The sequence below is a fragment of the Sebastes fasciatus genome, chromosome 6 (assembly GCF_043250625.1).
Source record: "Sebastes fasciatus isolate fSebFas1 chromosome 6, fSebFas1.pri, whole genome shotgun sequence".
In the NCBI taxonomy this organism is placed as follows: Eukaryota; Metazoa; Chordata; class Actinopteri; order Perciformes; family Sebastidae; genus Sebastes; species Sebastes fasciatus.
In genome coordinates this window covers 32,845,680-32,862,956 of record NC_133800.1, presented here as the reverse complement: position 1 = coordinate 32,862,956, position 17,277 = coordinate 32,845,680, and the positions used below count along the sequence as shown (strand labels likewise).

The following is a 17,277-nucleotide window of genomic DNA, read 5'->3' as shown; positions in this document are numbered from 1 at the left end:
GATTAGCTATTTGTGTTAACAAGCAATTGAACAGGTGTGCCTCATAAAGTGGCCGGTGAGGGTATATATCTATAGTTTGCTCTATGGGACATCCCAACAGCTGCAGTTTTGTAAAATAGCGATGGACTTTATTTCTTTGGCTCCAAGAAAAACTTCTAAATCCTGAGAAAAACATCTATCAACACTAGAAGCTGCCGAGGCCTCCAGACAACTTTTATTAACTTTTTCTTTTCAACATTTATAACGACTTTACACATTTGATCAATGAATCAAACTCAAAACATCATCTTACAAATATCTTTCTTTGTAAAACAAGTATCATAAAATCATCAGGTTAGAGGGAAAGTCCGCCTATGAACTTTTAAATGAATAAGTCATGGTTTGTTGGACCCTTTTGAGCGCTGCTGTGGAGCCCACGGTGCTGAGAGATATTTTCCTATAACCTCTCCTCGATTTCCTCATCCAGACTGAGCCCAGAGAGCTCCAGACTAAACAACTGTCTACCTGCCGGGGGGAAATCTAAACGCAATCCCTCAGAATGAAGTAAACTAAACTCACAAACACACATTTCTGTAAACACACAGATAAGCAGCACAGTTGAACATACTGTCATAATGTAGTAAATGGGTAGAGACTGCCCTCTAGTGGCCTGACAGCAGATTACCTGGCGTTGGCGATGCTCTGCAGGAGACGGTGGGTTTGTTCTGAGAGGTTAGAGGGCACCAGGATCTCCACAGGGTTGATCTTAAGGACACGACCCTCCAGCTCAGAGCGAGACGGACCGTCGGTGAAACAGTCCAGTAACACGTCTCCTGTGCTGGGCTGAACCGCCTGCATACACAAACACATGCATCACATCAATGCACACTGAAGAAACAGTGAAAAGTGTTTTCAATGTCTTTGAAATAATGCCTTCATATTGCTCATATAATAAAGACTTTTATTATAAAAGTGTGTCATTCCATTTCATGTGCTTTTCTTCTAAATCAGATTCTGTCACAGATCGATTGATAGATAGATTCAACTTTATTGTCATTGCATATAGTACAAGTACAACGAAATGCAGTTTTGCATCTCACCAGAGTGCAAACTAGTAAAGTGCTAATTAAGACAATATATACAAATGAGGATATATGTTGTGTATATAAATAGGCATATACAGATTGCAGTTAAAGTGCAAAAGATAGACATATGTTATATTCTGATGAATAAGAGTTAAGTATAAGTTGCATACTGATGAAATATTGTATAAAAATGTTGTATAAGAGTAGTACAGGTGGGGTTATATTTATATCTATATGCATATGGGACTAATTGAATATATATATAAGATGAATATACAGGTTGAGTCATAAGTTATATACAGGAGAGGTTTGTCCAGATGACGATATGTCCATAGGGACTAAATGAATATTATATAGGGTGAAGATTATTTGTATGAGTTGTATGATGTTAAGATGCAATAAAATAATTGTGTTGCCTAAAACTGAGACAAATAAGACATTTTAATAATCAAGAGTGATTTTTTTTCTTTACAACCAGCTGTGACCAACATTAACTTGTATTTAATTACTCTGGTATCACTTTATTCTCCATATCAGGCTGCATGATATGGGTGTAATTGTCTATTACTATTTGTGATGTTGTTACATATCATGATACCTCTTCTGGAAATTAAATTGAGATACTCTTTATGGATCAAATAGGAAAATATAAATCAGTTTTGGCTAATTCGGTGGATTCAAGGGAAGGAATAGAACTTCATCACATCAATCTAAAACAGGGCTGCAACTAACGATTATTTTCATTGTTTATTAGTTTATTAATCGATTAGTTGTTTGATCTATAAAATGTCAGAAAATGGTGAAAAATGTCGATCAGTGTTTCCTCAAAGCCCAAGATGATGTCCTCAACTGAAAGATATTCAGTTTACTGTCATAGAGGAGTAAAGAAGCCATAAAATATTCACATTTAAGAAGCCGGAATCAGAGAATTAGACTTTTCTTTCTTAAAAATGTACTCAAACCAATTAATCAATTATCGAAAAGCTGGCTAATAATTTAAAAGTTGACATCTAATCGATTAATCGTTGCAGCTCTGATCTGAAAGAGCACAGATGTTACTCACCACCAGCCCCACAGTGAGCTGCTTCTTCACTTTGTCCCAGCTCTCACTAACACACAGCAGGAAGCTGTCAGGAGGGTCCGACACCACGTCACCACGGCCCCCTTCCTCCACATCCCCCAGTCTGCAGACCGGGTTCACGTCTCAGAGAAGCTGTCAAGGACAACCCTTCAGACATTCAGAGAGAGACAACGCTGCTGTAAAGGACACACACACACAGAGATATTTACGCTCCATAAGGATACCCTCTCCCACCAGAGTGGACTTGGTGTACAGAGCGCTCAGCTGACGAGTGAACAGAGCGTTCTTATTGGCCCCCGAGGCCTTGATCGCAGACGTCTCCGTCTGCTTAACAACACCAACCTATAACATTAATGACAATAACGTCGAGATCAGAAACACTGTGACTTTAAACAACTCCTAAATACGAACAATATGCAAGATACATTTCATACCTTGTGTCCGTGGGACACCAAGCGCCTGACGTGAACAAATAAACGGTGCGTGGGGATGCTGCACGTCATGAAGTTATGATCCAGGTGACACATGATATTCAGCTCCTTTGCAGCAATCTGTCACACACACACACACACACACATAAAAATGACGTCCGTGCAGCCTTAAAGGATAACTGAGGTCAAGTTCTCAACAGGACATCTCTCCCTCCTCAAAGTTCAAGTGAATTTCTGACACGCTCTCTAAACTTTTTACTGAAAGTATTGCATATACCATTTTAATTTAGAATAAAGCGCTTGCACACAATGATCTGAGCATTCATAAATCAGTAGTAGAGGCTGACCTGAATGCTTCGGAGCTTCGACCGTTGGCATGGTATTCAACCTCCAAATCACTACTCGAATGCTTCGTTTTTAAATTATTTTTTATATATAAGTATGTAATAATAAAGTATAAATCCCCAAATAGCCCATGAAATACAGACGGATATTGCTGTTTGTTGTGTGCAGAGGTGCACTATTGTACACACACCCTGCGCTGCTCCGCGAATGCCGTCGAATACTTGTCACCAAAGCTTCGAAGCCTAAACAAATGGTATTCGGGACAGCCCTAGTAATCAGATAAAAAATAGGTGTTTCCTATATCCACTATGGTGACTTGTAAATATAGAGAAATGAAATGTAGGACATAAATGAAAGCCTTTAACAATAAGTTACCAAAAAATGACATTAACACTATTCTTAAAGGTTATATATGTAACAATTAACATGTATTAATTGCTTTGTATTGCCATTGTATGAACAGATTGTAATGTTACATAAATACCGAGACCTTTCTCGGTTGCCTATAACAGCCTGTGGATTGATTTCTATGTAAAGGATTTGGGACGGTTTTGCTTTGTAAAGTTAGCCGATGAAGTCATTTGCAAATGGCAAGCTAGTTAGTATCATGGAGATTTGTCATTTAAGATAATTACGGTGATATATCAACGTAATATAATATCACGTCACGTCACGTCACTCTTTTGGCAAATGCCCAGGATGATTGCTTACGCCTGCGGAGGAACAGGATGACTGCAGTTCCCTTTACGGCCACCGGTGTCATTAATAACAAGGATTTTCTGAAAGTTACATATAGTACCTTTAACCAGCAATGAAACACAGTTTCACTATCAAGAAACATGACTTTCACACATATTTGACATGTTTGATACGGTTGATGCTTTTCCAGTTCCCACCTCTGCATCCTCTCCAAAGAACCTGTACTTGTATCCACACTCCACAGCCAACAACGCATCCGAATGCTGCTGTTTCAGCTGGATGACCTGCTGTTCCAGAGGAGTGTAGACACTCTTTGAGCGTCTGGAGGGGTTGCTGGAGTCTGACGGAGGAGGACTCAGCTCTGCACCTCTTCCTCCCCGTCTTCTTCCTCCTCCTCCTCCTGACTTGGCAAACTGAGAAAAGTGGAACCCCTGAAGCAGAAAAAATAAACATAGTAAATAATCGCAGCAGCAACATTTTCACACTCAAACCATTTAGTTCTTCATTTTCCACTTGTGCATGAGAAAAAAAATTATTTCCCTATATGAGTTCACATCTTTTAAATTTTGTTCTCTATGTCGTGGAAATTCTAGGTCCCCTTGGTGAGAAATGAGTAAAATAAAGATGTTAAACAACCAAAGTTGCCTTCTGAGAGTCTGAGTCTCAGCTGAGAGGACAGCTCACACTCAGAGAGCACGGGAGACTGACCCTGAAGGTCACATCTCAGTAGTTAATATAGTACGTTGATGATGCTGGTTAAGCTGCAAGCAACAGATAAGGAGCTCATTAGTTCAGTTTCGCTCACCACAAGTTCCTCATTAATTCAGTTTCCCTCTACAGTGGATGATTAGTGCATTAATTCAGCTGTGCAATAATCTAGTTTACTCTGGCATTAACAATGCATTTATTTATACAGTACATTTAAACTAATATTCTTATATATATACTATTCTTGCATTTTTATTTATGCATGCATTGATATATCTATATAATATATTTTCTAAATTTGGAGCAAAACATTTCCCCCCAGTATTTCTGATTCTGATATTTATTTATAGTTTATTTGCCAGAGAGAAGGAAGTTCATCCCGAAGTGGCCGCTGTATTTATACCCTACACGTTAAAGAAGGGCGCTTCATTGAGCCGTGAGTGGGACTGCAAACGGAGTTCACTCCACCACAGAGTGGACCGGATTGAGATTGGGCCTTTATGAGGGCAAAACAACTCTGATGAGAGAGATGTTGGGGACTCAACATTTGTATATTGGGTACCTGTTTTGTAGCAGCCGGCCCTGAACTCTCCTCCTCTTTCATCTCCTCTTCATCCTCATGCTCCTCCTCTGGCTGTCGGAGTCGGATTTTATTGCTGTGTTGATCTTTAACGTCCCGAGGAGGCTGGACGCTACTTCCTCGTTCACAGATTTCACTGCTAGCACCGTCTGTCTTCTTTTCTTCCCTCTGAGCGTCGCTGTGAGGAGTGACGCTGTGAGGAGTGACGCTGTGAGGAGTGACGCTGGGCTCAGACGAGCAGGTGAAGCCTTTCAGCTTCTCCAAGGTGGAGAAGCAGAGGCCGGCTGCTCCTCGGCTCGGCGTTAGCGTCGTCTCTGGAAAGAGAATACAGGATAAAGTATGATTATAAGTTATATACTGTAAACCTAAAGAGGAAAATCCAAAATGTAAATATTTTACTCTTTTTCATAAAGCACATAATGTTACCTCGATGCACGTCGGAAGATTTGCTGCCTTCAACCCTCATTCTAACCAGCTGGGATCCCCACAGATCTTAGAGGTCTACTTTTTATCATATCTCACACGTGCCTTATTCTATCGTTCCAATTTTTCATGACTTTGTCAATCCGTTTGTTCCTCAATTGATCTCAACATGGCTCTCAGTTTTTTTTAGAATAGAAAGATTAAATATTTGCCATTGGTCATAATTTAAAGTGTCACACACTATCATGGGGGATAGGGGCACTGAGTGAGTCATTATAAAGGAGACAGACAGATGCAGCAGACACCTTTCCTCATATTCTCTGTCTATTTTTGTTTTACATAATATGCAAATTAACTGTAACTTTCCTAAAGTAATAATAATCTGTTTGTTTTCTTTTGCTTATATTTATTGCATAACTAATAATGTTTTGAGAAGTTAACATTTTGCTGTGATATCTTACAGTAGTGCATTCGGTAGACTTTGTATGTTATATAGGTTGGTAGGGTGAGGGTTAGTCAAAATCAAAACTCTACTTTTTTAAGTTTTAAGCAACCAAAATGCATCATGAGCAGCTCCAGCTCATATCTCTCCCAAGCTGCTCACATTAACAGGAGGATTTAACATTACTGCACATGCTGTTTGAAGAAATGTGATGCTTTTAGAAGCTGGGAATAGGTGAGGCGTAGGTTGAGGAGGACATGGGTGGATTTTCTTTCTGTTTGAGGTGCACACACACTCCACCTTTAATGCTCTGACAGGATGCCGGCGGCTCACAGTCCAAATCCTCCACCTGCTGCTCTCGGACAGAAAGCTTGGCTCGTTTTGTTGGTAATCCAAAGTCATCATCAGGGGAAGGTTTCTTCTGCAGGACATAAAGCAGTAGAGGTTCAGTAATTAGCATTAAAGGACCCATATTATGCTCATTTTCAGAATCATACTTGTATTTTGTGTTTCTACTAGAACATGTTTACTTGCTGTAATGTTAAAAAAAAACGTTATTCTCCTCATACTGTCAGCCTGAATATGCCTGTATTTAGCCTCCTGTCTGAAACGCTCCGTTTTAGCGCATTTCAACAGAATTGCAACGAAATTGCAACAGAATTGTGTCGCTAGGCAACAGCTTGGGTCCATGTGTACTTCCTGTCAGCTGATGACATTCACATACACTGCAACCAGGAAGTAAACTGGGACACATTTACAATGTTTAAATCTGTTTAAAGGGTCTAAATATTGTATATTCGTGACATCACGAATGGGCAGAAATCCTGACAGCTTGTTTCAAATGCAGAGTTTCTGAATATGGGCTGTGTGTGTAATTCCTTGTGGATTGAGTGTTTCAATACTTTCAACGTATTTATATAGGACTTAAGCCTGCTTTATAATAAAAAAACATGAAAATCTCACTTTTTTTATAATATGGGACCTTTAAGTTAAGTATCTGAGCATGCATGAGTGTGTGTGTGTGTGTGTGTGTGTGTGTGTGTGTGTGTGTGTGTGTGTGGTGTATTCAACTAAGCACACCTCACCTTGCCTCTGGAGAGCTGGAGCTGTGCAGGATTTGGGTTAATCCCACAGCTGCTGCTGCTCCGACCTGTGAAGTACCTGCTGATGGAGGCCTGAGTGTTGCACGACTTCTTCACGGACTTTGGCATGTTTTCATTTGCTCTTATACATCAGCTGCATCGTTAAACATGTGTAGAAATCTGTACACATGCTCAGCTAACCGGTGCAGTGAGAGGCTTCAGCTGCTGACTGCTGCTCCAAAACACAGCTGCGCATGTGGTGACATCGCAGGCGCATATGTGACGTATCCAGCGTCGAGCCAATCAAGGCAAGGCAGCTTTATCTGTAGAGCACATTTCAGCAACAAATCAAAGTGCTTTACATAAACACTCAAGAACATTGCGACAAAGTGCAAAAGAACATTAAGACATAATTAAAACAGTTATAAAAACATAAAACATTAAATATTAGAAAAAAAACAAGCTAAAAAATAAAAGTTAGGATAGAAGCTAAAATAGAATATAACACACAAGAGTAACAGCTCTAGTTCAGTATAAGATCATACGTTTAAGAGAAAAAAAAGTTGTAATATTATGAGAATAAAGTCATAATATTCCGATAATAAAGTCATAGGTTTACGAGAATTTTTTTTTGTAATATTATGAGAATAACGTCATAGGGCAAGGCAGCTTTATTTGTATAGCACATTTCAGCAACAGGGCAATTCAAAGTGCTTTACATAAACATTCAAGAACATTAAGACAAAGTGCAAAAGAACATTAAGACATAATTAAAACAGTTATAAAAACATAAAAACATTAAATATTAGAAAAGAAAAACAAGCTAAAATAATTGATCTACTGCAGATGTAAAAATACAGGTGAGCTCATGAAACAGATGCACTGTCGTCGATTAACTACCCAATAATATGTGAACTAGTTCGATCTGTACTATCTGGTAGTCGAGTGCAGAGTTTAAACACTTTTTTTTTCTACTCTTGTTTTTTTCCTTTCATTTAGTTATGTCATCTTGTTATGCTTTTATTGTGAAACTGACTAAATTATTTCCAGTCTCATTATGAAACTGAGCCAGTGGTTTCACATCTGCATTCTTAGACATAAGTGTCCCGACTATAAACAAGAAAACTATTATAATGCTGTAAGGATCATTGTAAAAAAAAAAAAAAATTACTATAATAATCACATGATAAATGATGAATTATAATTAATCAGATGATTTCAAAATATAACAAATGCCTGATTGGTTTGATATCAGATAAGTGCTAACTAAATAACGATAGCCCATTTAATGACTGTTGCACGATGACAAACTGATGACTGTCTGGTAGACTGATCAGATGTTGACTAATGGGTCATCAAGTCAGGTCACTTTGTGTCAAAGTTTTCCATTCGGCTTGAACTTCTCTATTTCAGGACCACATGTTCACTCTATTTCTGATTATTTCAGAGACGTATTTGTTCTGGTGAAGGAGCATCTGAGTAAGTGTTTTTATTGTTATATTTTGAGAACCACAAGAAGGAAGTGAAAGTGCTTCAGGGTAAATTTATCAAACACAAAAAAAAATATTCACTTCTTTCTGCTATGAAATATAATCTCATAGTCTATCTAACAGCTTTAAGGTCTTGTCTCTTTTTTTATCCTAAAAAGTGCATGTCTGTCTCTGGGATAATGGGGTCACTTTAGGGGTGACATTATTCAGGTCACTTGGGAGGAGGCTTTGTGAGGAAATGCAAATGTCCAAGTTCTGAAAGAAGACTGAGAAGAAGTTGGGCTGAAAGAGGAAGGCTTCTCTCTCCAGTTCTCCTCTCACTGGGCTGATTAACAATCTGCTTTTCATTTCTGTTCACGATGCGGTTTTACGGAGCTCTGATCCTGCTTATGACTCTGTCTGCAGGTAAGAACAGCTTTTCAGTTATTAGACCTATACGTGCATTGACTGAACTTTGTATCTTGAAGAAATGTGTTTAAATGTTTAAAGGTTATTATACAAACTTTAAAAAAAAGTGGTGTCAGAGAGTTAAAGAAATAGTAGAGAAACATTTTCTAGATGAGAAGATTGATACCACTCTCTTGTTTGACGACGATTTCAATATTTCAGTTACAAAATCAAAGCACGTGAAATTATGTTTTTATATTGAATGTAAATACTTTAATTTGGATTCTTTTTTGTTATCTTATTTACATTGTTATTAATCTTATTTGTTAGTATCTAAGTTTTACTTGATCATATTTCATTATTATAATAAAACTACTCCATTTAGAGTCAAAATTATACAATTTAGTAGTTTTTTATTGATTTTATAAAGTGCACAAAGGTAGAACGTGATGAGTATTTTATAGCCAGATTCCCTTTCAAGAGGTAGAAAAATCCATTTGGCACACTTTGGGTATCCAAGTGGCCAAATGGAGAGTCCTCCTGGTCCTATCTTTACTAAAAACCTTTGTAGAACCTATGTGCTTTGTGTTATTTATATCTGCTTTGGCACAGTTGTAGTCAAGGAGTTGCTGAATGAATTCAGTGGCATCTCTGTGCATGGCATCATTGCTATAATGGTGTTATCCACTATAATCTAATTCTGAGGTCTTACCCATCCATAGAGACCAAGATCATGCATATAGACCTGGTAGTTGTGGAGCTATTCTTGATTTATTTTTCTGTCGAGGCGAACCACACCTTCCAGCACCATAGGGATTAAGAGGTTAAGTATGAAGCTACAGCCAACAGCTGGTTAGTTTAGTTTAGCAAAAAAAAAAAAAATGGAAACATTAATTAACACATTATACCTACTTTGTGTGATCATTGCAAAAACAAAAGTGTAAAAAATGGTTGTTTTACGGAGGTTACGGATCAGATTCCTTGTTCAGACAGTGACTTCCTCTTTCGTTCATGGTGTCAAAGAAATGCTACCAAGAAAAAGGAATAAGCATATTTCCTCAAAAGAGCAATTTGGTAAACCACGAGGTCAACAGGACACTTTGTCTGAACTACTGACCTGACGAGAATTGTAGCTACATGTCATTTATGTTTATTTATTTTGCACAAATTAAGACTACACAAACACAACAAAAATAAATTAATAATATACAGTACAGGAAGAGGCAAAAAAACACAGGCTTATCTGAAGCCTCCACCTAGAGACAAGATTAATATACAGAAATAATATGACTACATAATAGTGATGACAAACATTATAACAAGATATATATAATAATAATAATAACAATAACAATATAATCTATAAAAAAAAGAAAGAAATGTGTCTGATTTGAATAAGCAAATGTGCGACAATAGAAATCAAACATAACACTGAGTGAAAAAACAAACAAATACATGGACAACATGGGGAAAAGCAACTACAAAACAGCAATCAAGTGACCCTTTCAGCTTCTTTTGAAACTTTTAATAGATGAAAAGGTTTTTGATAGATGTGAAAAGCTACTCCATATTTTGGTTCCCTTAAATCTTATTGAAAATTGACCTCTACTAGTGAGGAAGTTAGGAGGGGGAAGATCTAGAGATTGACGGGTTGAGTAAGAATGGACCTGAGAATTTGCTTTAAAATTGGTCTTGAACTGCTCAGGAATATTCCCACCAGAAAGTATCTTGTGAATAAAAACATATATTTCAGAAATATTGATGTCATGAATAGTAAGAATCTAAAGGACTAAAATGTTATGAAGGTTAGTAGGAAAAGTACTCGCCCAAACTATATTACAATATGAAGAATTTCCCATCTAACTCCCCTCATTTTCTGTCATCTCTCTCCTCAGCTATTTACTGCAAACTTCAGACCTCTTGCAGAACACCCAACCTTTATATAAACTCAGTGTGAAAACTGGTATAAAAAAGTAAAAAGTGCTGTGTGACATGTGGCATGTCTTGACCTGATGTGTTGTGTGTCTCCGTACAGCATGTGGATTAAGATGCTACACGTGCATAGCCACCGACCCGAAATCCTGCACAGACACCAAATCATGTCCTGTCATCTTCAACCGTTGTTTCTCTCTCAGAATAGACAGTAAGTTGTTCTTTCACATTTTCTATAGCTAAGATTTCACACATCAAACAGCTGATAAACATGTTGCCGTCTGGTGGCTATTATACACATCACGATATGTGTTTGTGAACTGGTTTCTGAGAGTTTTCCCCATTGTGTTTTGCAGGTTATGACATGGTTACCAAGGGCTGCCAAACCAGCCTAGCATGTGTCAGTGCCGTGGCTTGCTGTGAGGGGAACTTGTGTAACAACGCCATACCAACTGGTCCCAGTGTCGTCCTCCTGCTGGTGTCCTCAGCCATCATCTCACTCTTTCTCTGAGGCTTTCGGATTTTGTTTCATTTACTCTGTGTTGCACCTTTTTTTTCTTTCTAATTTGAACAACTGAAGAAGAATAAACAACTTCAATGTGAAACTGCACCGTAAAAACTCTATTTCTGAGTGACTGATCTTATTTAGATTTAAAGTCTAACTTGTTTCGAGTATGGACGGAGTATACAGTTTTTTGTTTGGTTTACAATAAAACTCTCTGACCTTTTCCAATATTCCAATGTCATTCAGTATCATTTTTAAAATTAAACTATCTTTTTTTAAGCACATGCTTTTCACAAAACACCTGCTCAGGATGCCATTACTCCATTATAGAGATATTTCACTAGATAGATGAAAACCAAGGCCAGCTGGTGGTGCTAGAGGAACTCAGAAAATAATCAAACTCATTTTCATCCTCTGGGGACCAGAAGCCTCTGCACCAAATGTACTGGTAATCCATTGTATATGTGGGAAAGAGTGGTGGGGACAGTAAATTGGAAGTAGGCTAGCAGACAACGCCACCTTGGGGACTTACACCCAAGAAAATACTAAACAAAACCTTGAATACTTTTCTGGTAAATGGATAAGGCACACAGATTTGTTACTGATGAGGCAGAGACGCGTTTGAAGTCAAATATTTTATTAGAACTAATCAAAGAAAAAGCACTAAATAAGATGGGATTGGAGTTACTCATCTTCTGACTGGTCTGATTCATGGGTTGGTGGAGGAGGAGTCAGGTAAGGGGCTGCATTCAAAAACTCCAGACACTATTCGGGGAACCAAAAAATGCACCTTACCACATATAGGTTGCGAAACATTTCACTCAAATCAAAAAGGTCAACCTCATGATAGAGGTGGAAAAAAATAAAAAAGGGCACCAGCTGCATGTGGTGGGGCACCAGCTCGCAGAGAGTTTTCTAACATGTAGTGCAACCTATATGGCAATACATCATGTTTTCTCAATTTAAGGGCATCCCTCCAGTGGTTGCTTTTCCTGATTCTACATTGCCGTTCTCACTCTACACAGATGCATCATGCTCTGCAATAGGTGCGGTGCAAGCTGGTCAGCTAACATTACTGCCAACAGCTGAAATATAGAGTGATATTGTGGTTTTAGCTGACGTGTGTCGCCTCACTTTTGAGCGATGCTCGTTCATGTCTATGTAGAGCTAGAACAAGCGTGAGCACAAGCAACAGGACGCTTACTTTCGTTGACTTAACGGCCACAGGTGTCGCTGTTAACAAGCAATTACTGATTCTTAAAAACAGTCCCTTTAAGTTTATTTTGTGAAATAAACTTGAAGTATACATCTTTTTTTGTGAGGCATGTTTGTGCAGAAATCAATGGAATACATTGAGGTGAACTACTGCAGCATTTACAACCTGATTTGTATCATCAAAAAAGAGTTGATTTTCTACTAAAGATGATTTTCACATCACTTTTAGTTCCTGTATTTATTTACATGACTGTCTGATAATGTGCTCACTTTGGAAAGAAGACTGAGAAGTTGAACCATTAAAGGAATAGAGTCGACATCTTCTCTGCAGTTCTGCTCTTGGAGGGTTGATTAAAAGTGTTTTTCTTTCCATTCCCGATTCAGTTTTAAGGAGCTCTGGTCCCGTTTATGACTCAGCCTTATGACTCATGCCACGTATGATTCATCGCTTTGGCTCCACATTGTAACACAAAGAAGAGAAAGTTATGTGTAAATGTTATTCTTGAATCTGAAAAAGGTAAATAACGCTTCCACACTGTAGTGTAATAACATTTTTTAAAAATCCTTTTTTGGTATTTATGTAATTCGTAGATGATCTTAGGATTCATATTTGGCAGCTCATTTGTGTTTTCTCTAATGCTTCTCTAGCTGCACACTCTGGAAATGTTCTGTGGTTGCAGAGTGAACCTTCTCACAGGAAACCACAAACAACATATTTCTAACTGATTGTGTGAACAAGCTTCCTGTGATGGGAACTTGTGTGCTATACCAACCCTTAGAAAAAAAGTACTATACTTCACGTTTATTTTTGTGAAAAATTTCAAGTATATATTTCTATATATTTCATTTCTACTTTATGTAGTAAGTATGCTAATATCAATGTACTAGTACTATACTTGTAAGTGTAATACTTTAATCCTTCTTGGGACTAAAGTGGCCCATTTAGTTTATAAAAGTATACTTTTAAGTATACTTTAACTATAAGAATACTGAACTTTGAGCACACAACTACACCTACGTTTTATTTTGTACTGCAACAACTATACTATAAGTGTACTGTAAGTATACTCGTATATATTTGTAGCCCACTTTTTAGCAGAGATGGGGACTCGAGTCGCACACACACACAGTGACTTGAGACTTGACTTGGACTTGCAAAAAATTACTTGTGAGCATTTTAGTTTATGAAAGTACACTTTGTATATTTTAACTTTATAGTACTTAGCCAATGATTTATGTATTACATAAAGAGACTTGCTCCTTTTAACTATTTGACTTGATGATTTGTGATGAGATTAAAAACATTAATAAAATGTGTTTTTCTCACATGCCTCCACGGTGAACGGAGAATCCAAAAACTTAGAAAATTCCTGATGAATTGAAGTAAATTCATATAAAAAAATACTTTTACACACTCTCACACGCTTTAATAGGCTACTCTCAAAAAGTAAGCACAACTACAAGCCAAGTATACCTTTCTGGAGGCCTATAAGGCAAGAATACTTAACTATACTTTTCTTAAGTATATCTCTATCAAAAGATTAAGTACAAGTAGACGTATAAGCCAAATATACTTAGACTTTTCTGTGTACTTGTCAGTATGAGCCAAGTATACTTAGACTTTTCTGTATACTTGTCAGTATGAGCCAAGTATACTTAGACTTTTCTGTATACTTGTCAGTATAAGCCAAGTATACTTAGACTTTTCTGTATACTTGTCAGTATAAGCCAAGTATACTTAGACTTTTCTGTATACTTGTCAGTATGAGCCGAGTATACTTGGACTTTTCTGTATACTTGTCAGTATAAGCCAAGTATAATTTTCTGTATACTTGTCAGTATGAGCCGAGTATACTTGGACTTTTCTGTATACTTGTCAGTATAAGCCAAGTATACTTAGACTTTTCTGTATACTTGTCAGTAAAAGCCAAGTATACTTAGACTTTTCTGTATACTTGTCAGTATGAGCCAAGTATACATAGACTTTTCTGTATACTTGTCAGTATAAGCCAAGTATACTTAGACTTTTCTATATACTTATCAGTATGAGCCAAGTATACTTAGACTTTTCTGTATACTTGTCAGTATAAGCCAAGTATACTTGGACTTTTCTGTATATACTTGTCAGTATAAGCCAAGTAAACATAGACTTTTCTGTATACTTGTCAGTATGAGCCAAGTATACTTGGACTTTTCTGTATACTTGTCAGTATAAGCCAAGTATACTTAGACTTTTCTATATACTTATCAGTATGAGCCAAGTATACTTAGACTTTTCTGTATACTTGTCAGTATGAGCCAAGTATACATAGACTTTTCTGTATACTTGTCAGTATAAGCCAAGTAAACATAGACTTTTCTGTATACTTATCAGTATGAGCCAAGTATACTTAGACTTTTCTGTGTACTTGTCAGTATGAGCCAAGTATACTTAGACTTTTCTGTATACTTGTCAGTATGAGCCAAGTATACATAGACTTTTCTGTATACTTGTCTCAATAAGCCAAGTAAACATAGACTTTTCTGTATACTTGTCAGTATGAGCCAAGTATACTTAGACTTTTCTGTGTACTTGTCAGTATGAGCCAAGTATACTTAGACTTTTCTGTATACTTGTCAGTATAAGCCAAGTATACTTGGACTTTTCTGTATATACTTGTCAGTATAAGCCAAGTAAACATAGACTTTTCTGTATACTTGTCAGTATGAGCCAAGTATACTTGGACTTTTCTGTATACTTGTCAATATAAGCCAAGTATACTTAAAATGTTCTGTATACTTATCAGTATAAGCCAAGTATACTTGGACTTTTCTGTATATACTTGTCAGTATAAGCCAAGTAAACATAGACTTTTCTGTATACTTGTCAGTATGAGCCAAGTATACTTGGACTTTTCTGTATACTTGTCAATATAAGCCAAGTATACTTAAAATGTTCTGTATACTTATCAGTATAAGCCAAGTATACTTCGACTTTTCTGTATACTTGTCAGTATGAGCCAAGTATACTTAGACTTTTCTGTATACTTGTCAGTATAAGCCAAGTATACATAAAATGTTCTGTATACTTATCAGTATAAGTCAAGTATACTTAGACTTTTCTGTATACTTGTCAGTATAAGCCAAGTATACATAGACTTTTCTGTGTACTTGTCAGTATGAGCCACGTATACTTAGACTTTTCTGTATACTTGTCAGTATAAGCCAAGTATACATAGACTTTTCTGTATACTTGTCAGTATGAGCCAAGTATACTTAGACTTTTCTGTATACTTGTCAGTATAAGCCAAGTATACATAGACTTTTCTGTATACTTGTCAGTATAAGCCAAGTATACATAGACTTTTCTGTATACTTGTCAGTATGAGCCAAGTATACTTGGACTTTTCTGTATACTTGTCAGTATAAGCCAAGTATACTTTGTCTTTTCTGTATACTTGTCGGTAAAAGCCAAGTGTACTTAGACTTTTCCTTATACTTGTCAGTATAAGCCAAGTATACTTAGTCTTTTCTGTATACTTGTCGGTAAAAGCCAAGTGTACTTAGACTTTTCCTTATACTTGTCAGTATAAGCCAAGTATACATAGAATTTTGTGTATACTTGTCAGTATATCATCACTTGACACTGTCACTTTAGCTTTTATATACTTGTCATTATTCATATATGTTTACTGCATTCTCGTTTACAATGAGTTCACTCATTTGCAAATACTCCCTACCACAAATGTATACTTTATTTTCTATTTTATTTATGCTATATTTTATCCCTATATTTTATTATATTAAATCCGATTCTCATTTTGTTTTTACTTGTGTAATTTTCTTATGCATATGTAATTAGCATGGGCCCTAAGATCTACTGTTTCCATTTCCAACGACTGCTTCTAACTGTTGCGGTTATGACAATAAAGAACAAGAAATCTGAAACTTGCCATCAGCTCAGGTAGGCAGTTAGGCAGACACAGAGGCTGCGAAGACAGATGCAAACCAGACAGCCAGGCCAGAGTGGGCGGGTGGAAATGGGCCGGTATAAATACTGTGAGGCTAATGATGGTAAATGAGAAACAGGCAGGGGGAAGATCAGATAATAGGAGTGCCTGGAAAGGGGTTACTGCAGGACAGGAGGGAGCGGCTGCATGTGGAAGTCAAGTGACTGGAGTCTTAAGAGGCAGAATGTGCAAGAAAAACACAATTATAGCAGATATTGTGACAGATTTTAGACTTTTGTTAGCATTGATATCAATGCTTCAGATCAAATCTATAGTCTCAGAATAATTCCCATAATCCCATTTTTTTCTTGAGACACACATTCTCCTAATATAATGTATGTATATAATGTTTAAATGTATATTATAATGTTTAAATTATGATGTTTAAATGTTATAGGAGGAGCTTTGCTCCTCCTATAACTGTGGGCCTATTTGCTGATAAGAGTTACATAGTTAAAATATGTGTGTGTGTGTGTGTGTGTGTGTATGTGTATGTGTATGTGTGTGTGTGTGTGTGTGTGTGTGTGTGTGTGTGTGTGTGTGTGTGTGTGTGTGTGTGTGTGTGTGTTTGTGTGTGTTAGTCAGCCTGCTCTGATTGGCTAATGTGAATCAGCAGCAATCAAAAGTTGCCGTGGTGATTGGCCACTGCTGCAGTGGGGCAGTTTATAATAGGAGTTAACCAGAGACGTACATGTCATAAAAGTGCTTCTACGACAGAAACCGTGAATCCTATCGCTTAGATTGTTTATGAGACCAGTTAGGAGTCTCTGATGAACAAATGGTGCGACATTTGGGTCTGTAGTGTCAAAAATGTGACCTCGGCGGCAGTTTCTGAAAAGTAGTAACTTTTTTCTCTGATCCAAAAAATTCTGTGAAATTTATTATGGGGCCCTATAGGAGTCTA

General features: G+C 37.2%; 2 protein-coding genes across 3 annotated transcripts in view; one reads left to right on the top strand and one right to left on the bottom strand.

Annotated features, from left to right (window-relative positions):
• Nucleotides 1–7,133, bottom strand: part of msh3 (mutS homolog 3 (E. coli)) — a 59,960-nt gene extending 52,827 nt beyond the window's left edge. For both annotated transcript variants that reach the window (XM_074639389.1, XM_074639390.1), the window contains exons 1-8: nt 6,859–7,133; nt 6,074–6,194; nt 4,891–5,222; nt 3,818–4,051; nt 2,580–2,696; nt 2,370–2,487; nt 2,128–2,267; nt 665–831 (exon numbers count right to left, since the gene is read on the bottom strand). In XM_074639389.1, coding sequence (XP_074495490.1) covers nt 665–831; nt 2,128–2,267; nt 2,370–2,487; nt 2,580–2,696; nt 3,818–4,051; nt 4,891–5,222; nt 6,074–6,194; nt 6,859–6,984 — 1,355 coding nt within the window. In that variant the 5' untranslated portion in view covers nt 6,985–7,133. The remainder of the gene's footprint in view (nt 1–664; nt 832–2,127; nt 2,268–2,369; nt 2,488–2,579; nt 2,697–3,817; nt 4,052–4,890; nt 5,223–6,073; nt 6,195–6,858) is intronic.
• A 1,141-nt stretch (nt 7,134–8,274) lies between these two features.
• LOC141769880 (lymphocyte antigen 6G-like) lies at nt 8,275–11,399 on the top strand. The gene is made up of 4 exons (XM_074639380.1): nt 8,275–8,334; nt 8,540–8,750; nt 10,768–10,875; nt 11,021–11,399. Exons 2-4 carry the CDS (start codon nt 8,705–8,707, stop codon nt 11,173–11,175), a joined length of 309 nt encoding a protein of 102 aa, XP_074495481.1. The 5' UTR covers nt 8,275–8,334; nt 8,540–8,704; the 3' UTR covers nt 11,176–11,399.
• The last annotated feature ends 5,878 nt before the right edge of the window (nt 11,400–17,277 follow it).

Bases quoted from the DNA above. Each gene is read 5' to 3' on its own strand.
- LOC141769880 (XM_074639380.1), top strand. From the start codon at position 8,705: ATGCGGTTTTACGGAGCTCTGATCCTGCTTATGACTCTGTCTGCAG. The intron at 8,751-10,767 runs GTAAGAACAGCT...GTCTCCGTACAG, and splicing joins GCTTATGACTCTGTCTGCAG to CATGTGGATTAAGATGCTAC. The intron at 10,876-11,020 runs GTAAGTTGTTCT...TGTGTTTTGCAG, and splicing joins TTTCTCTCTCAGAATAGACA to GTTATGACATGGTTACCAAG.